Raw genomic sequence first — 20772 nt, 5'->3', positions numbered from 1 at the left:
AATAGTGAAACGTGTTGGTTGTTAAGGATTCACATACTAACAAGAAAGAGATCATTAACTAAGCAATCGATCACAAACACACACACAAAACAAGTCCACACTAGACAGACCTGGTGTAGTATACTTCATTTATTTCTAGCAGACCATTTACATAAAATTCTCCTTTTAAGTTAACTACTCTTTAGTTCCTCTGGGGTCCCAGAGCACCGTGATCAGGAGGTCGCACCGCTGGGGGTACCAGCTTTGGCATAGAACTTTAAAAACCAAAGATTCTAAACCCTTTTTCCATTAGTGTATTCCCATTTGTAGGAGTGAATAATATCACAGGTCAGTTCACAACGCCGTTCAGTGCTTAGCTTGCTTTTTTTTTTTTAGGTTTTTTTTGTAGTGTTTCAGTTAAAAACTTTCAGACATGTTATCAAATCTCCTTGTTAGTCTTCAAGCGGTATTGCTTGTGCTGAGGTCATGCTAGTGATCCGAGTAAGCTTGATTACATGATCCGCAGTCCTTCGATGGACGACTCCAGAGTCTACAAAGGAAAGAATGATTATTAATATCATTTGTCATCTATACTCTGATGAATAGTCTGTGTATGTAGGGTGTTTTGTGTACATTTATTGCTTATTATTTAGAACAAACCTTGAAATCCCATATGGTCATTGCGCCATCAATTCCTGTAGTGCAGAATTTACGACAATCTTTTTTGTCTCCTTCATATATAGACACTTGGCTATGAGGACAAAACAAAATGGCAGAAACAAGAACAATTCTTAATATTGTTATGATGCATTGAACAAACAAATGCAAAACAAGCACACTCAGCTTCAGTTAATACAACAATATCAGTCCTTGCATTTAACTATAGGTAGGAAACTATGAATTTCTCATGATCTCTGGCTACAGATTTTAAGATTTGAATTTGGGAGGAATACACTTTTTGTGAAGTGAAGCCACAATAAGCCACATGAGTGTGTTCAAGAAAACCTTTGGTTGGACCCCTTTGGTTGTACGGCTTTTTCTTTCTCCCTTCTCTCAATTTCAATGTCTGCTATATTTTCTTTCTTTGGGGCCACATTTGTGAAACATCTTCACACAACTGACCAAATGTCCCAGAGTGTCCCTTTGGTAATGCGGCGGTGGCCTTATGTGATGCTGTTCTGAATGAGTGAGGTGAGGTGTGTGTGTGTGTGTGTGTGTGTGTGTGTGTTGCGGTGGTGGCCTTACGTGATGTAATTCTGAGTGAGGTGTGTGTGTGTGTGTGTGTGTGTGTGGCGGTGGTGGCCTTACGTGATGCTGTTCTGGTGCACGGTCTCCAGGGTGCTGTTGCGGTCCTCCGTGGTGGCCTTCTTGTCCATGTTGCGGAAGCGCTCCATGGCGGAGATGTTGCGCTGGATGCTTGCCTTTGGAATGTCCAACTTGGAAATAAAGGTCAGGGTCCCGCTGTCGTCGAAACTGAACAGCATTGGGCAGCAGTCATGGCCCTGCAACAGACAAGGGCCGCAAAGTCAGAATTCAACCCAGCCTAGCACAGTTAAAGAATTTTAAATTATAAAAAAATCGAATTTACAATAATAATAAAAAATGTCAATGTGAAATCCATAGCTAACAGGTAGCTATAGGTAACTATACCATTAGATACAGGGCGACATACTACTTGTCAAAGTGGAACCACACATTGACACTGCCCTTACAGACCCTAACCTAAAATATGAAGCGCCAACGTGTTGCCTCTTTCAGGTGCATGCTGCTTAATAGGGTAATAGCACAGTACAAAAGTCTTCAGAGGATTATAAGTCAGCCTTCATCTTACACAAAAAACATACTACATAGACTTTATAAAGCAGACACTAGTATAGAGGCTTAGATATGTCACTTGTTGAATGAGGTCACTTACCGCTGCCACGATGTTATTCTCAGAAACGAATGTCACACTTAGAAGTGCAAGATATTCGGTCTTCAGTTGGCTTGGTCTGGAGGGAATATTTTAAATCACAGAGGAATAGCGTTAAACAGTAGCCTATGCCTGAGGAATTATTACACTGCAATACCACATTGTAACACTAAAAAAAAAATTACATGTTGCATCAACATTTAGAGAAAGCATCTTTTGTGTGTATACAGAAATGCTTAAGAATAAAGAATACTATTCCATTATGGCAGACACTGCAAATACACAGTGACATACATTTTACTTAACAACTCAGTTCTTACAAATACGATTCACATATACAGCAAGCCAATCATACTGTGTGTGTGACTGTCAGAAGGCTGAGTACTGCTTCAGTTGGACCACTGTATTTACTGTATTTACATTTAGTCATTTAGCAGACGCTTTTGTCCAAAAGCGACGTACAACGGAGAGAACAATCAAGCTAAGAGCAATAAAACTTGGTGTAACAATAAATACTACTCTTTTTTTCAAGAAAACAATATTGGTGTTTTTGTTTTGTAAATGTACCCAACATGCCTCTGCTTTACACTCACGTTGAGCTTTTGGTCGGGTCCACCACCGTCACAGTGCTGTCATGGCTCACCCAGGCCAGTCGGTTTCCAGTGGCAGAGAAGCACACGCTGTGCACCCATCCTCCACTGCCCATACCCCCAAACTCTGCCATCACATTCCCAAACGGCATCTTGGACCCCCACGGGGTTGGAGCTGGCTTCTCATCTACTTCCTTTATGTAGGCCGAGAATACCCTTTGAAAAAGAGAGACTTATCAAAACCACATGCTCCAAATACACTACCAGTATTTACTACAATGTTTTTTTCCCCCATTTAAAAAGCTATTTCCAAACCTGAGTTTTGTCACACATAACAAACTACCCACTATATAGGTTACAAACAAGCCACTATATAGGATCCCTTACCTGCACTTGAAGTCACATGATCCTGCTGCCAGAAGCACATTGTTTGGATGCCAGTCGAGACTAAGGACTGTAGAGCGGATAGGCTTCTTGATGTGCTTGCTTACCCACCTGAAAGATATGCAAAGATAAAATTGGAAACCTGACACAAGTAACGGAAGAACACATAATGGAGGATTGCATAAAATCTGCCTGAACCACATAGCTTAAAAGAGAAAAGCATTGTAAATGCCACGACATACCAGTCATTTTCAGACTCAAAGTAGCAAACAGATATGAGGCGAGCTCCACTGCCTACGGCAAACTTGTTCTCCAGGGGAGACCACTTGACAAAGGTGGCGGCACGGTTGATCCTGAGAATGACAAGAGTGGGCTTCCAAACACCATCTTTCTGGCTCCACACGTATGCATTGCGATCGGCTCCACAGGTCACGATTCGGTCACTTTTGGGGGCCCAATCAATGCCTGTGTAGAATTTAGGATTAAGGATCACATTAAGCATGGGGAATGTTCTCAACCACCACCACCATCCCATGCCAGTTCTAACAATACATCCACTGAGTGCTAAATATGCAGATATCAAATGAATTAAAGAAAAGCAAAACTACCTACAACAACGAAGCAGACAAAATGGCACATCATCAAAAATGACAATACATTCAATTACCTGTGATGTGTCCATTGTGCTCTTTTAATTCGTGGGTTTTGATCCATTGATTTCCACTTTTTTTGTATATATGGACTTCGTGATTGTTCGGACTGATGGCAATTTCTGAAAATATATTTAAAATGAGAGATCCAGTTTTGATGACAAACAAACTGAGGAAACAGTAGTCTGGTTTGGAAAAATACTTACGGGTCCTATCCCGATTCCATGCATGACATGTGATGGGCTCCAAGAGAAACTGATGAAGCGACATTATCGTCAGCTGTCTGAAAGGTCTGTTGTGCAAGTGAACAACATAATTAGAATGATATAAAACTGTTGGAAAACCAAATAGCTTGATTATTAGGTAACGTGGTCAAAATGCAACTACGGGCTACTCAAACAACGTTAGTCAACGACTGCTTTATCGAAAAGCTAGCCAACATAACATAACCAGGCTAGGATACCAACCCTCCCTGTGTCTTAGTAGCACATTCATGTACTTTCACAAATCGTTCTGTTTACCGGTTAGCAGCTGTTTTTGATTTGGTAGATAAGTCACCGACACTTAATAGTCTTCGAATGTCTACAACGAAAGAACAGCTTTCTGCTACCCGGTTCAAGATTTGTGGGCTTGATGGCTAATTACACTATGGTAGGATGAATTGCCCATTTCAACACCACCCACCTGAATCACAGCAATTTTAGGAAGGTTGGCTGACTCGTAGATTGTTTTTACAAATTGTATGAATAATATGAATCGCGAAACTAAATTTAAAAGAAAGTTAATGTGACTAATTTAGCTAGAACACTGTTTAAACGGTTAAAACGGTATTTTCACTCAGCTGGCTAGTTAGCTAGCTAGCATTAGCCGTCTTGCCACAACCCTGTCAGCTAGCTTGTTAGCTTGTCTTGCTACACATCCATCACGTTCGTTAAATATTATTGACTGTATCACATATCCATTATACACATAAGAATAATCCAGTGAAAAATCCCAATTATATTATTATAATGTATGTTTTGTTTCATTAATAAAGATGTCTTGCTAACTAGCTAGCTTGGTAGCTAGAAAATAAAATTAGTCCGAACAAAATGCCGGCTTTTTCCGCTCCCTGCTGTTTGAAGAAGGCATGACACAGCTATAAGTTTGATACATCTAACGAATATACAAAACTGTACCTTTGCACAAATTAAATATTTAGCTGCTCCTTCTCTGGTGAATGGGGACGGACTTGAATTCGCGGACTCTGGACAGTCGACACGAATTCACTCCGACTGCTAGCTAGCTAACGTTTCGGTCTGTCAAGGAATCCAGGAAATGGCAACGTCTATGCATTGGCCGGTACTCATTGCGCAGGCGTGTACACATCGAGTTGAAGGCGTGCCCCTTTCAGCTGAAAACAGTCATTCTTCGGGTAAAATCTGACCTCACCCGTTGTGATTTTCATTCTCTGTCAGACCAGTTTAACAACTTTGGTTGTGTTAACAACCTTGTGTTATTCTGCTTGGAAAGCGTGTGAAACCTAAAGATAGCGTGTAATATCGAGATGTGCCCTTATGTCTGTAATCCTACAAATCTTCGGCATGTTGCAGGTGGGTATGTTGTAGCCTAGTCTCTAATAAAACTTTTATGAGATCATGTGTCTATCTTTTTTTGTTTGCTAGGGTACAACCACAGAGCTTGCCCATGGTTCTTATTGTCTTCATAATAGGTTTGATTATTCACCATAACATTAATACCAGGTTATACATATTAATTCCAGAATAAAACTAAATAATCTGTCTAAATGCTAAACAATATATCACCATTTTGCTCATCCTTCTCCATTTTCTGGCAAATACAGTGTCATCTACCAATGGCCATGAAAGCAAAAAGCCACCTGTAGGCTTGGAATGAACACACACAATTTAATTGCTCAAGCTTTATTAAGACTACTGGACCTAAGTGTAGGCTTTATAACATCTGGGTGACATACAGTGGTGTACTCTCTATCCTTGACGTGAGAGTGCAGCTATCCTTCCATCATTTCACAAATTTGAAATCACTTCAACAGAGCTCATAAAAAGAAAAGAAAACAAAGAAAACACTCAAAAAAGAAAAAAAAAACATAACATACAAAGCAAACACATCATGCTGTGTACAGAAATGACTATAGCATATCCTCCACATACATATTTTAAGACTATTTAGTGAAGTTTTTAAGACGTGGTTCCACCAAGGGCCGAACTTGCTTGAGCTTGTTTCAGTCAACTCAAAATTGGAAGTGAGTGGCTCGGAGTGTATGTCACCCTAGAACAGAAGAAAGGCACATTTGAAAAAACACATAACACAATTACATTTCTTGTTTGCTATACCAATCCTCCAGAGTCCCCAATTATGGTCTTATCTGACAGACAGGTATTATGAACTGAGAAGTTTACTTTTGAACTTTCAACAAAGCTAGGTTAAACACTCAGCTTAAGTGTAAGCTACTGGATGACCTTAATTTCCCTCTGAGTCAATAAAGTATCCATCTATCTATCTAGCACTCACCAGCTGTTTTGATCAAGGGCCTTCTATTCAGAAGAACCCTTAGATGAGGATTTGGAGACCTGCACAATCTCCACAGAGGTGAAGCCCTTCCCAACGGACGCACGGTTCCTGGTGCGCAGCTTGTTCAGAGCCATCTCTGCATTGCCAGCTCTCTCCTCTGCATCGTCCAGCTCATGCACAGTCTTCCTGTATTTGGATATGCTTGAATTGGCTTGCTCCTCCTAAAGACAAGGTACCAAACCAGAGTATAATAGAGTACTGTTAGTCTTAAGTCACTGATTCGAATACATTGATTTTTTTTCTGTATTTTTATCCAAGGAAACTGAAAACCCATTTTCAGTGTTTTCATGTTGTATTATGTTTAAATAATGTTTGTAGCTATGAGATTCTTTTGAATGAAAAGTGCGTTAAAAATAAAATGAATTATTATTATTATTATTTTTATTATCATATAGGCACCAAAGCTAGGTGAAACACTCACAGCCTCTTCTATCTGCCTCTTGTAACACTTGAGCTTGTTCTGGAGTTTCTCCACAAGTTCCTGCATGCGCTCGTTGGTCTTGTGGTCTTCATCAGTCTGGAAGACCAGCTCCTTTAGACGGCGCTCATTCTTACGCAGGACCTTCACCGTCTCCACGTGCCGTTTCAGCTCACCATCCAGCTCTGTCTCCAGTTCTCGGATCTAGGAGCACACAAGAATAGTTTGTCAGAGGTTTGTGTTTTTTTGTGTGTATGTGTGTGTTTGTGTGAGTGTAAAAGAAAGTCAAACAGAAAAAAAAGAAGTAACGGTACTGGCATACCTTGACTTCCATCTTCTGGATGGTCCGTTTCCCAGCCTTCATGGCAAACAGCTCTGCCTCTTCCACCTTAAGCTGCAGTTCTTTAATGGTGACCTCATTGTTCTTCTTGATTTTGTCCAAATGTTTGGCATGGTCTTGCTCTTGGCGCAGTTCCTCGGCCATACGTGTGGCCTGTAAGAGACCGCGTTAAGGATCAACAATTTAATCAGGCCATGATTATATTGGTTAATAACACCAATATGTCAATAGTAATAGTAGGATTATAATTAATAAATACTCACATCAACGATTGCTTTCTTAGCTCTCTCATCAGCTGTACGGAATTCACTGATCACCTCCTCGTTTTCATTTATAAGTCGAGTCATGTCAGCCTCCATTTTGCGCTTAATGATAGTCAAACTCTGGTTCTGATTCAAAAAAATATTCTTTGTTAATATCATAGCATACATACTGTATTAACAGGTGCATTATAAACAATCAAAAGGTATTCGATTTTAACATGTATTGTAGTCATTTCAGTAATATTGAATTATTACAATATTTGGATGCCCTTGCATGGCTTGTATGCTATTTATGCATTATATAGATGCAGTATGTTGACTGTGCAGTTAACTATCTAACAGCATCATTTGTAGATTTAACCTTTCATTTGCAGAGACATTTTAATTTACTGTATATTACAGAGTTATTATTCAGCCATATATTATGAATGCATTAGAAATATTTTCACCTTCTATTTAACGTATCACAAGGATTCATTGCAATCTCTGTTGCAGCCAACTGCTAAAACACCATGCTCACAGACTCACAATTAATACAATATTAATATAGTAAGTTTCCCAAGTATGGCATGTGGTTGTATCTCTGTGATTCTAACTCATGAGTGGACATGTCCAATGGAGGCAATCTGAAGGAGGGTCGCGAGCCATTGGTGACATCAGAGAATATTCTGGCAGCATTTAAGAGCACTGTTTAAAACCAAAGAGATACAACTAGTCTCCATACTTTAATTGATCATTGTCTCCTCCTGTATATACGTTCTTTAACTTCATAGACCATTGCACTGTTTGTTTTTTAATTGTGTTTGTTTTGTATTGTGTTGTAATGTATATTTTGTGTAAGCACATTGAGAGCCAGTTTACCAGTCAAATTCCTTGTTAGTGCAAACTTACTTGGCCAATAAAACCTTATTCTGATTATTTTAAACCAGCTTGAATGGCTCCTCCATTTTACCTGGACATGAAGCTCATTGTGACGCTCAGTGACCTCCACCAGCTCCTGCTCCATGAGTTTGCGGGAGCGCTCGGAGGCCTCCAGCCCACTGCGGATCTCCTCCATCTCCCCCTGGAGCAGGCTGAGGCGGCGCTCCTGCAGGCTGTACTGCTCCCGCAGCTCGTCGTGGTGGCGGGCATCCTCATCCATCTGCATCTGCATATCCTGGCGGTCACAGAGGGGTACAAGACTTATCAGGAAAGGATTAATATACCAGAGTGGAGAATTTGGATTCATTCTCAGTAAAGTCAAGGCTGATAACATTCCATACCAGCAAGCAGTGTGTTGTCATTGTAAGAGCTGACAAACATTTAGAGAGGAAAGTTGTCAACTTTGAAGAAGAGTAATAATGACAGTCTTGACTTTACTGAGAATGGATCCAAATTCTCCTCTCTCGTAAAGCTCAGTCGGAATGTCACAAGCAACAGGAGGGTGATGGATTTGTGCTCAGTCACCAAAGAGAACATGCATTATCATCTCTTCGCATTATTTTGAAACATAGCTTATGTGGAATTTGTGTTGAGTTTTTGTGAGACCCACTTTGATCTGCTGCTGCAGTTTCTTGAGGGTTTTGACGAGCTCACTGTTGTTCTTATTGGCGTGGTCCAGTTGAATCTCCATCTCATTCAGGTCTGTCTCCATTTTCTTCTTCATCCTCAGAGCCTCGGCACGACCTTTGGCCTCTGCCTCCAGGCTGGCTTGAAGGGATTCCACGGTGCGCTGGTGGTTTTTCCTGAGAGAAAAAATTCAGGTAATGCAAAACGAATTATAGAACATATCCACCGGACTCACTGAAAAACCTAAGTCATGTTTTGAAAAGCAGTGGTGTGTGTTTGGGTAAGCTTGACCAAATGCGTGTTGCAGTGTTATCATATTAACCTTGTGATTTCAAACTCTTCCTCCTTCTCATGGATTCGGCGATCAATATCTGCTTTGACCTGAGCCAATTCCAGCTGGACACGCACCACCTTACTCTCTTCAACCTTGGGGGAAAAAACAGCAAGATTACACGATTGCATGTCTGTCTCTCAAAGAGTATTCAATGGCATGCCAACAGCAATATCTTTTGATTTATAAGAATACTTCTGGAAAATGTGTCTTTATCCAAAGTAGTAAAAATGTAACATGAGGTTTTCATGCCTTGTAAAGCCTGACTATCAGCCATCACTTACCTCCAGAGCAGCTTCAGCCTCCTCCAGGGCCATGTGCAGTTCATCCTTCTCAACCTCAAGTTTCTTTTTGGCTTTCTGAAGCTCATAGACACTCTTTCCTCCTTCACCAAGCTGCTCCACCAGATCTTTGATCTCCTCTGTTGATTCATGGAGGTTTTGTTACAGAACAGACAAAATAATGAATGTCTTCTAATTCACAAATTTTATCAGAATCAGAATCAGATTTTATTGGCCAAGTAAGTTTGAACAAACAAGGAATTTGACCTGGTGAACTGACTCTCATTGTGCTTACACATAATATACATTACAATACAATACAAAAACAAACACAACCCAATACAATACAAAAAAAACTAAAACACAACACAATACAATACAAAAACAAACAGTGCAATGGTCTATGAAAGTTTGAGAAAGTATATACAGGAGCTGGGAATGTACAATAGTGCAAAGAAGAAGTGGAGAGTGCAAGAAGTGCAGGGATAAAAATTATATGCTACATGGATAAATATATATGTTACTATGAGTTGTTCAATATTGAGACGGCGAGGGGGAAGAAACTGCTTTTGGCTGGCTGGAGGTTTTTTATGTTAAAAGTATCTGAACAGTGTGTGTGGTCTCACCTGTGAGGGTCTTGTTGTCCTTCTTCACTACCTCCAGATGATCCAGGGACTCTTCATAGCCCGTCTTGAGCTTGTACACCTCTGTCATGTAAGTGCGGCATTCCTTCTGGGAACTGTCCAACTCCAGCTGCAACTCCTCACACTTCTGGCTCCACTCTGCCACCATCTTGTCGAAAGTGCGCTGCTTCTTGTCAAGAGCTGCAGCAGCTGCATTGGACTGCATTAGACAAAAAGAGAAACACAGATCTTAGCAGGTTGCTTCAATGGCACATGAATGACACATTGTTAGAAGACGGCTAACAGAGTAAGGTCCTCCAAGGTTGAGAGATTAAAAGTACTGTCTATTTATGCTCCATGTACTTATCAATAACTACACTTTATCACATCAAGATGGCTTTCATGTGTGGACTTGAGAGGACTACTGTACTTTCTGGCTTTCTGAATGTTTCAAATCTGACTGATAATGACCAGACCAGACTGTACCTTCTCGAGGTCAATGGTGAGGTCTTCCACCTCTCCCTGAAGCCTCTGCTTGACCTTCTCCAGGCTGGCAGCACGGGCCTGGGCTGATTCTGCAGCCTCCTCAGCCTCTTGCAGCCTGACCGCCAGTTTGCGTCTGTGTGGAGAAAAAAAATGGTGAGTTTTATTTTGAGGTATAAAAATGCCCGTTTGCCCTCCTCGACTGAAGTTGCCCCTCCGAAGGAGATATATCATTTTTCAAATTGTATTATGGCTGCAGAAGTTCATGTATGCCTAGAGAAAGTAATGCAAAAACATTTTTGAGTTTTATTTTGAGGTATATTAGCAGGGACGTGCACAGGAGGGGGCTAAGGTTGCTCGGGCAACTGCCCGTTTGCCCTCCACGACTAAAGTTGCCACTCCGAAGGAGATATATATTTTTTCCAATTGTATATCGGCTGCAGAAGTTCATGTATGCCTAGAGATAATAATTGCGGAATAAGCATCCAGGGGACGGGGGCGTGGCAGCGGCGGTTAGTGAGAGATTAAAGTGACATAGGCAAAATATGTAGGTATTTTAATAGGTATTTTACTTTTGCCTTAGCCAGTGATCCACACTCATTTTAGAAAATGCTGGCCATTGCACAGTGTTATCAGAGCCTTATCAACTTGAAAGACAAGAAGTCTCTGCCACTACCACTTCTTTCATCCAGTCAAACGTTGGCACAATTTTCTACAATTGCCTTCTGCAATGCTGACCATAAAATAATGTATGTATAGGTGTTTGTGTATTTATGCATGTGCACCTATATGAAGTAATTAAACTCACTTTGTTTCCTCCAGCTCCTCCGTCTTGTGGATGGCATCAGTCTCATACTTAGTCCTCCATGTGGTGACATCAGCGTTGAGCTTAGAGATGAGACGTTGCATCTCAGATCTGCCCTCCTGCTCTTCCTCAAGCTGCTCTTTGAGCAGGTCCAAGTCATGACGAGCATTGGCCAATCCCACAACTGCTGCACTTCGAGCCTGGATTGACAGAGTGACAAGCAAGCAGAGTGATGCTAAACGCAGTAGGTACACTGGGTTTAGGGCAACTGACTAATTGTCAATATTCTGTTCAGCATTTCATCATGAGTTTCAGATTTTATTACATTTCATGGTGTTCCTTTTGGACGCACACATGATCACTCTGTGCGTAAAAATCCTCTTTCACCATAGATCATTTTCCTGTGGCTGACTTGACCTACCGAAAAGTTTTATTATTTTTTACCTTTGACTCCTCGTCCAGCTGCCTCTTGAGCTCGTCAACCTGGGTGATCAGTGTTGCCCTCAGACGTGTGACCTGGCTGAGTTTACTCTGTGTCTCATCCAGATCACGACTCAAATCACTGTTCTCCGCTGCAGAATGAAACAGATGACATTGAGTTAAGTAACTGCAAACCAAAACAATTTAATAGTTATGGTACGGTTAATAGTTCATGGTGATATTTAAAGCTCTAGGAGAAAGCTAATCCTAAAAATGGTGAGTTAACATAATAAAGGTTTTTGAGTTTTACCTGACAAACGGATCTTGAATGCGTTCAGCTCTGCCTGGTTTTTCTCCATGTTTGCTAGCCTAGCATTAGCTTCAGCTAGGTTGTCTTCGAACTTACGGACATGAGCATCAGAGTTCAACTGCAATACATATGAAAAAAATGTATTAGCTCAGCTGTTACAATGTACAAGACTTTTAGCTGTAGTTAGGCATTCAGAAACAATTCTATTGGAAGTTTTATCATTATGAGTTTTATCCTTACCTTGGCTTTCTGGACAGCCTCAACTGTGGCATTGAGATCATCGATCTCTGCCTTCATGACCTGCTTGTCCTTCTCCAGCTTGATACGGACCCTCTGTAGATTCTCTACATGCTCTCCAAGCTCGGCCATGGAATCAGAATGCTTCTTGCGCAGAGCTGAGGCAGTGGCCTCCGACTGCAGCGCAGCCTCCTCCAGCTCCCTGCGTAATTTCAGGAGCTCACCCTCGCGCCTCCTGTTTTGCTCAACCTAAAAGAGTGAATATTAAAAGTTCTATTAAAAAGCACAGAGCCTTGCTGTGTATGAAATGGATGTTAATGTAACAGTAACTCTTCTCTTTTGATTGTCTTGTGATGACTGTCTTGGATCAATAAACAATAAGTAAAAAAATTAATAAAAAAAAGCACAGAGCTTAGCATAGCATTTTGTTCCTTTATTCAGCCTAATGTTGGCCAAATCCGACTGGCGTGATGTGATTGAAGGCAATAGATTAATGACGCACCTGAGCCACAGTTGCTCCTCCAGCTTCCTCCAGTCTGTCCCCAAGATCCTCCAGATCTCGAGACAGATCTGTTCGCTGTTTCTCTACCTAATGGGCAAGATGAAATGCCAGTAAGTGCCTGAATGATAGAGTGGAGCTTTGGGGGAAATAAATAGATATTATTAATGACTTACCTTGGCTCTTATGGCCCTCTCAGCCTCAAGCTCCTCTTCAAGCTCTTCAATACGGGCCTTGTCAATATAATATTGTGTCAGTTGGGAAACAGAGATTGAATGCAGCGTTTCGTATTCATATTTCATGTTCTATTTCTGTTACCTGGTGCTCTTTGAGCTTCCGGTGTAAAGTGGTGCTGAGAGATTGCTCGTCCTCCAGTTTTGCATTCACATGGTTTATCTCCAAATCCCTCCTGAAAGGTGAAGAGGAGACTGGGTGAGTTACTGAGCCCTTTCATGTTGTGTATTGTAGGGAATTTGTCATTAATCACTGCTTTGATATCAGTCTAGAAAGACACGTGGAGAACGTTCCACATACTTTTTGACAACCTCCTCCAGATCAATCTTAGATCGCTCCATCTCATTGAGGTTCTCAATGTACATTTTGAGATCACCCTCGGCTTTGCGTCGGGCTTTCTCTACCTCTGCACGGATTTTCTTCTCCTGTTCCCAGTTGTCTTCCAGCTGAACAGACAGAAGATTTTACTGTCATTCAAAGGTGTGTGGATCCCATTGCAATCTATAGCTGCGACAATACCCGTGCAAAATACAATTTTGTAAAAGGTTGTGATTGCAGTTCCTACCTCATGCACTTGGGTGGTGATCTTGCTGTTGGTTTTGGTGAGATGGTTAACTTTATCCTCCTCTGTTTGAAGGTCATCCAGAGTTTTCTGTCAGAATTATGTTATAGGATTTTTATTAAGGATGCAAATTATTCTCAGTTCACAAATAAATAGCAGACAGGCATTTCGGTATGGACATTTTAATTTCTAAATTCTAAGATTCTAGATTTCTAATAGTGAAAAACATGAATTCCGCAATTTTTTTGCAAAAAACTAAAATAAATGAATAACACTAAGGTAACATTTCACCCAATTTCTTTTCTTTCAAGCGTCTGTTTGAAGACATAAAAGGGGTCATCCCTCTTACCTGCTGAAGCTCCTCAAGAGCTTTCTTCTCTTTGTTGATCTTAGCAATGGTGTCCTCCCTCTGACTAAGATCTCCACTTAGACCTCGCACTTTGGTGTCCAGAGCCTAAAGAAAACAGTGAATAAGAACTACTGGATAAGTGAATCAGTCTTGATTATTATTTTGATAGTTTTATAGTTGTATTTTAAATAAAACGTACATTGCTTTGGAAGATATTTCACAATCTTTTTTTATATATTTGTTCCTCAGTCAGTCAGTTTGATCTTCACCCGCTGGTAAAAGCATATTGGTTTTAACTCACGGCTATTGGTTTTAACTCACCTGTCTTTCCTTCTCTGTTTTGGCCATAGTGGACTCCAGGCCCTCCAGGTCTCTTTTGAGGTCCATGAGCTCTGTCTCCACCTTGCGCTTCTGAGCGGTCAGCTGGCTGGCAGTGCTCTCCTCCTCCTCCAGACGCTCCTTCATGTCCTGAATCTGCTCCTCCATGGCCACCTTCTGCTTCATCAGCTGATTACAGCGTTCCTCTGAGTCACTAGTACTGTCTTGCTCCTAGGGGTTGAAGATCACAGCGGGAAAATATTAACTTAAAATGGCTAAATGTTAAAAATAACTTTTTAAAGATAAAAAATGAGAACATTTTGAGGGAAGTTGTATGTGTTTTTTTGTAGGAGCTGGCTTACAGCTGCCAGTGTCAAAGCCAGGTCATTCTTCTCTTGGGAGAGAGTGGCCATTTTCCCCTCGAGCTCTTTGAGCTTGTCCGCCATCTCTGTAATCTTCTCGAGAGCAACTCGCAACTCCTCTTCTTTCGCTTTCATTGTGTCCTCCTGTCGGGCCACCTGAAGCAAAGGCTTTACCTGAAGGAGAAGAGGAAGAGAGCATGAGGCAACAACATTTTAAGAAATTTCGCCTCAGAGACTGTTCAGGATTTTATATTTGCCAAACAAATTCGACATACCTTTGTATAGAGTTTCCACCAACCCCAGTATCGAAGTTGGAGGAACTTTCTCACATTACGCTGAATTGCACCGAGCGCAATCCTGAAATCCAACCAAAGAGGAAAACAAATTTAATGACACATATAGGGGTTGTGAGCAGTGAAAAACCTTGCATGTTTTCCTTCTCAACACACCTCCTGTCCAGCATCTTCTTGAATTCAGCTCTCATCAGTGTTCCCCTGAGACGGCCCTGCAGCATGGTGATGATCTTAGCCAGGCGTTCATCCCGCATGTCCTCAAGCTTAGCCAGGACTCCAGCACGGAAGAACACCTGCAAAACATTATAGGGTGGATAACAAATATAAGATGGCCTCGGGTATGTGTAGCATATAACATTTCATGTTTCTCTACTATAGCCTTGCTGAGTGTACCTTGGTGTGTCCAATTCTGTACTCCATGTCATCTAAACCAGTTGAGCCCAGAATTAGTTCTGATGCTTTTTTGTTATCAACAAATCCCTTTGGGATTACGTTGGGGTTCAGGATGTAGTATCTGAAAAAAAGGTCAAAAGAGGAGATTAGTTTATTCCTGACTAATGCAGGCAGCGCTTATTTTTAATATTGCAAAGTGCATCCATAGTGTGTATAGTGTTTATAAAAGCTCTATGAACCTCTGTTTAAACTCAGGATACTGCAGCCTGTTTGGAAAGCCTTTTCTGCAAATACGGATTCCCTCAAGGACACCATTGCAGGCCAGCTGGTGTAAGATCAGGTGGTTATCGCAAACACCTGGGACGATAAAAAACACACAATGAAGTGACCCACATATATGGCTTGACCACAAACTATAAAAAAAAAAAAAACATATTCAACTGAAGGTCTTACCGGACTGTTTGAACTCATTGGGGACAATGCAGCGGACAAAATGAGGAGCAGTGCTTTTCAGTGTGCTCATCAACTTGTTCAGTTGTTCCTGTTTGGGAGTAATGAAAGGATACGATGAAATATGTCAGTTTATTTACAGTTTTGTTAACCTGTGGTTCAGCAGGGACACTGTGGTGCTGGCTATGGCAACATTGGGACACTGACGATGGCCTAGGCCGAAACGCGTCTGTGAATAAACTGGTCTAAATGAAATAGCAATGAGAAAAGCTTGAGAGTGTGTTTTTTTTTGGAAGTCCCTATCCCTACAAACATTGGGAAGGCCTTCCCACGGTACAGAGCTGTTGCATATCTATGCATTTGGTTACCATGCTGAAATAATGATAGCTATCTGCAGTACTGATAACAGTTTAAAAAAACCATTGAAGCTCACCCTGTAGACAGCCGAGACAGTCTGGAACGCAGAGCCCTTCTTCTGCTTCTTGGTTCCAGCTGCGGCCTCCTCTTCTTTGAAGAGAATGGCCAGGAGAGGCATGGAGGACTTCTGGAACAGGCCCACCACGGTCTCATTCAGAGGGTCCTTGTTCTTCTCTAGCCAACCTGCGATGTTGTAACCCACCTGAAAAGTAGCAAACATCCATGAGCTTCAAAAATGATTTCAGTGTAAAGTCGCATCTGTAGTACACAGTTCTGTAAGGTAGTTAAGAGTATAATTACAGATCTACGGTAAAATGAAAAGCCTGTATTGTTGTTTTGCAAATTAATAACAATGTAACATATGAAATATATGGTTATTGCAAAATGATGAGAGAGAGAAAAAAGACGCAGTTATAGTATGGCAACAAAACAGAATATAATAAAGAACAGAAACTCACTGTGCCGGCATAATGCACCAGCTCAAAATGAGCCTCAGGGCCTTTCTTCCCTCCTTTTGGTTTCAAGAAGTTGTTTGATTTGCCCAGATGATTGTCATACATGGCTGCCTTGAAGGTGGCATCAGAGGCTTTAGGGAACACACACTGCTCCTCCAGAATAGAGAAGATTCCCATTGGCTGTGAGGAGAAAGAAACGACTCAACGTCAACATTTCTATTCTTTCCCTTTTCACAAGGGGGTAGAAAATGTGTTTCCTTCAGAGATGTTCTGGTAATGTACCTTCTCCAGAAGCTCTATACAAGCTTGCAGATCCAGTCCAAAGTCAATGAAGACCCAGTCTATGCCCTCCTTCTTGTATTCTTCCTGTTCCAGGACGAACATGTGGTGGTTGAAGAACTGCTGCAGCTTCTCATTGGTGAAGTTGATGCAGAGCTGCTCAAAGCTGTTGTACTGTAAAAACAACAGGGAAAATTGTATTACACATTTGTATGCATGCTCGCAAGAAAATGTACACATATGCATGAACAATAATGACAGACACAAGTAAGACTCGTCGTGGAAATAACAATAAATGTATATGTATAAAGTCAAAAGTCGAACTACCTCAAAGATCTCAAACCCTGCAATGTCCAACACCCCAATGAAAAACTGCCGCTGCATTTTGGTATCCAGGGTCTTGTTGATCCTAAGCACCATCCACTTGAACATTCGGTCGTAGATGGCTTTAGCCAACGCCCCGATGGAGTAGACGCACTGGGCCTGGTTTTGACCTTTGGTCACAAACTCGTTCCCAACTTTGACTCGTGGTCTGGTGATTCCCTTCTGGAGATCCCCAGAGTTGATCGCCATGAGGTGGGCGACTTTGTCAGCCACTGTGTTTGGATGAGAGTGGAACATAGTTACACAGAGGCCGATGATTAACATTTACATTTACATTTTTACATTTAGTCATTTAGCAGATGCTTTTGTCCAAAGCGACGTACAAGAGAGAGAACAATCAAGCTAAGAGCATTAAAAAAACCTGGTGTAACAATAAATACTGCTTATTTTTTATTTATTTTTTCAAAAAAATAGAAAACGACATGGAAAGAATAAAAAGAAGTGCGGGCCTGTTACTGCTTAAGTGCAGGTTAAGCCAAGGTGCCAGTTAGGAAGGGAGGTGCTCTCTGAAGAGTTGGGTCTTCAAGAGCTTCTTAAAGGTAGAGAGGGACGCCCCTGCTCTGGTAGTGCAGGGGCGTCCCTCTCTACCTTTAAAACCCAACGGTGTCGTTTTTACTACTTCAGCTGTATGATGTACACACCCTCAGTGGAATCTACATCGGCCTGCTCCTCCCTCGGCTTCTGTTTGAACTTCATGTTGCCGAAGTGCATTATGCCAGCTGTCAGCTTGAAGACGCTCATTTTCTCCTCGGCAGTGAAGCCCAGAACATCAAAGGCCACCTTTTGAATTCCCAAATAAAAGCTTTAGCTGTTTGTCTCTGAGCAACATTAATGTGAATTGTGAAAGCACCATGCTGTAATAACTCAGAGAGAGAGAGGGAGAGAAAGACAGAGAGAGCGACAGAGGGAGAGAGAGAGAGAGAGCGGCAGAGAGAGAGAGAGTGGCAGAGAGAGAGAGGGAGAGAGAGAGAGAGCAACAGAGAGAGAGAGTGAGAGAGAGAGAGGGATAGAGAGAGAGAGAGGGAGAGACAGAAAGGGAGCGAGAGAGCGAAAGAGAGAGAGCATTGGCAAGCTGTGGAGTGACTTACATCAGTGAGCAAAAGCTCTTCACCGTCATCCATGTTGTCCACCACAGTGACGCCTTGGCAGACCCACACATACTGCTTTGGGTCTTTTACTAACAGAAGTTGCTCTGAAAAAATACAAATAATTTTTCTTTGTATGTTCTCATTTAAAATGTGTAATTAACATGTATCACTGGAAAAGTAGAAAAACAGATGTGAATTTCATAATGTGTAGAAAGTTTTTCACAATAAGAATCCAAAAGAGTTTATTGATTTCATAGAATTGTGACATATCAGGATACTAAATATATTAAAGCGAATATGTGATTTGTAAGGGGCATTCCCCACAACCAGTAACACCAGACATATCCCTTGGCTTGTCTTTTCACTCACCCATCAGTTCAGGTTTTTTCCCTGAAATAAGCTGGTAGAAGATGTGATAGCCACGTTCCGCAGCTTGTTGGGAGATCACACGGGACTTTTCCAGCAGATCTAAAGACACATTAATATAAATATAATTAATATAATATTAATATTCATATTTCTATTGTTAGTACTGACATGGCTGTGAACGGAATCAACAGAATCAATACTGAACTCACAAGACTCAATGTCAGCACCAGCCAGCTTAGCTGTTGGTCCAAAGTGGATTCGGATGAATTTACCCTGCAATGAGAGTTGTGGTTTTCTGTTATGAAATCCTTTTCAATTATGATTTTTTTTTTAAAGATTCTTAGAATACTTGAGAATAGGTTGTCTCACAAATCGAGAGGAATTGTTGTTCCTTGTAGTTTTGGCATTCCCAAAAGCCTCAAGGACTGGATTGGCCTGGATGATTTGATCCTCCAGGGAACCCTGAGGAACAAATAGTGTGAAATGATTTGCTTGCCATGTATTGCCATGCCTTGAGTATTTTTTATTTTCTCTAAAATTGGCATATTTATTCTTAGGCTCACCTTAGAGTCTGCCCCTGGTTTGGCCCCGGTAGCTCCCATATTGGCAAAGTACTGGATGACCTTCTTGGTGTTTTCAGTCTTGCCGGCACCAGATTCTCCCCTATGAATAGATTTAAAACATAATTAATTAAAATGCAAATGTTCTGTGGATCGTCTTTCAGCATTATTGTGTCATGACCGTAATTGATCATACATACGTGATCAGCATAGACTGGTTTTCTTGCTCTGCATCAAAGACATGAGAAGGACACAAAGATAAATGCATGTTAATTCAATTCAGTTCAATTCAATTAGATTTTATTTATATAGCGCCATAACAATACAATTGCCTGTAGGCGCTTTGATGATGAAGAACTATGCATGTAGTATGAAGTAGCGTCTGACCGCCCGATGTAAAACTGCATTATCTACACATTTATTTGAAGCATTCAATGTACGATGCAAATATATACATTTCTTACCCATCAGCATGTCATGATAAGCATTGTCAGAGATAGAGAAGAGATGAGGAGGAACTTCTTGCCGTTTCTTCCCCTTAAACATTCCTGCTACCTTGGATCCATAAATCGGGAGCCACTTGTATGGGTTCACAGCCACACAGAACAAACCCGAGTATGTCTGCCAAAGAGAGAAATTTAGAATATGTGTTTAAGTGTTGCTGTCCTGAAGATAAACCACTGCATAGTGGCTTTTGAAGATGTGTGTTTTATTAATGGATGTGGGTTTTGAGAACAAGAGAAATATATTAATTTAACTTACATAGATTCTCATGTTCACATATCGGGAGCGGAGGTTCTCCAGCACACTGGCCTCATTCAGGAAGGTCAGGTTGGCCATATCATTTGCCTGGTAGAACTTGGGTGGATTCATCTGCTGAATGTCATCCTTCTTTATGGTGACCGTCTGAAGAAGAAAAAAAAAACAGGATTTTAAAACAGTGCTCATTAAGACACTTGGATTTAAATGTCTTGTGTTATGCTAATATCTTAATGGGTTGGGCTATACATTTTATTATATTTATCAGTAGAGCTATAATATTTTGGTTGTTAAAAAATAATCAGAAAAATGTAATGAACAAGACATAAAAAACACTATTACTCTTTGCAATCACATAAATGCTTTTGATTAACTGCCTATAAAATCACTAAACATCTTTAAATCTGTGATTTAAATACGTACTGTATTTTTCACAGTCTTGACGACGACTTTGTCACCATCATCAGACTGGACTTCACCGGCAACATAGGCTTCTTTGTCGTCCTTCACCCAGCAAGACTTCTTGATGTCGTAGGGCTTGTTTATGGCGTCCAACCTCTCCTTCTCCACAGGTGCTAGGAATGGCATGGGATCCACCTCATCCCCGCACTCACCTTTGTAAGGCATGGTTACGCTTGAAGAATGCAACCCCTACTCCGAAGTACACCTGGTATGCAGAAGAAATACATTTCTAAATATTCTATAAAGCTGAGACATGGTTAACGTTATTATATGTCTAAGCCTCAAGTTTTACACAACAAATAGTGACCAGGTCACAAAATATTTACCAAGGAAGACCCAGAAGAGAAGCCAGCAGCGATGATGGGAGTGCTGG

The 20772-nt window shown here is 41.1% G+C and overlaps 2 protein-coding genes across 2 annotated transcripts; both read right to left on the bottom strand.

Annotated features, from left to right (window-relative positions):
• Nucleotides 1-111: 111 nt before the first annotated feature.
• Nucleotides 112-4844, bottom strand: arpc1a (actin related protein 2/3 complex, subunit 1A). Its single transcript, XM_080855968.1, has 10 exons — nucleotides 4694-4844; nucleotides 3722-3807; nucleotides 3533-3637; nucleotides 3108-3330; nucleotides 2869-2976; nucleotides 2485-2697; nucleotides 1895-1970; nucleotides 1288-1481; nucleotides 640-730; nucleotides 112-529 (listed from the first exon to the last, which is right to left on the bottom strand). Exons 2-10 carry the CDS (start codon nucleotides 3783-3785, stop codon nucleotides 491-493), a joined length of 1113 nt encoding a protein of 370 aa, XP_080712094.1. The 5' UTR covers nucleotides 3786-3807; nucleotides 4694-4844; the 3' UTR covers nucleotides 112-490.
• A 1226-nt stretch (nucleotides 4845-6070) lies between these two features.
• On the bottom strand, nucleotides 6071-20564 carry LOC308379720 (myosin-16-like; the record flags this gene model as incomplete). Its single annotated transcript, XM_080856973.1, has 41 exons — nucleotides 6071-6268; nucleotides 6529-6729; nucleotides 6848-7018; nucleotides 7129-7254; nucleotides 8081-8284; nucleotides 8660-8852; nucleotides 8999-9102; nucleotides 9292-9428; nucleotides 9915-10131; nucleotides 10398-10530; nucleotides 11203-11399; nucleotides 11644-11771; nucleotides 11930-12047; nucleotides 12170-12415; nucleotides 12669-12755; nucleotides 12842-12898; nucleotides 12984-13074; nucleotides 13200-13345; nucleotides 13465-13551; nucleotides 13811-13915; nucleotides 14132-14359; nucleotides 14491-14664; nucleotides 14766-14847; nucleotides 14940-15076; nucleotides 15177-15297; nucleotides 15416-15533; nucleotides 15630-15717; nucleotides 16060-16245; nucleotides 16502-16678; nucleotides 16781-16951; nucleotides 17105-17373; nucleotides 17803-17941; nucleotides 18250-18353; nucleotides 18619-18717; nucleotides 18828-18891; nucleotides 18988-19080; nucleotides 19182-19281; nucleotides 19379-19406; nucleotides 19643-19799; nucleotides 19941-20084; nucleotides 20361-20564. The coding sequence occupies 41 exons, from the start codon at nucleotides 20562-20564 to the stop codon at nucleotides 6071-6073; spliced, it is 5829 nt and encodes a 1942-aa protein (XP_080713099.1).
• Between the last annotated feature and the right edge of the window lie 208 nt (nucleotides 20565-20772).

The sequence above is a fragment of the Sprattus sprattus genome (genome assembly GCF_963457725.1).
Source record: "Sprattus sprattus genome assembly, chromosome: 18".
NCBI lineage: Eukaryota > Metazoa > Chordata > Actinopteri > Clupeiformes > Clupeidae > Sprattus > Sprattus sprattus.
Note: the sequence above shows the minus strand (reverse complement) of the source record. Positions and strands in the feature narration are given on the sequence as shown.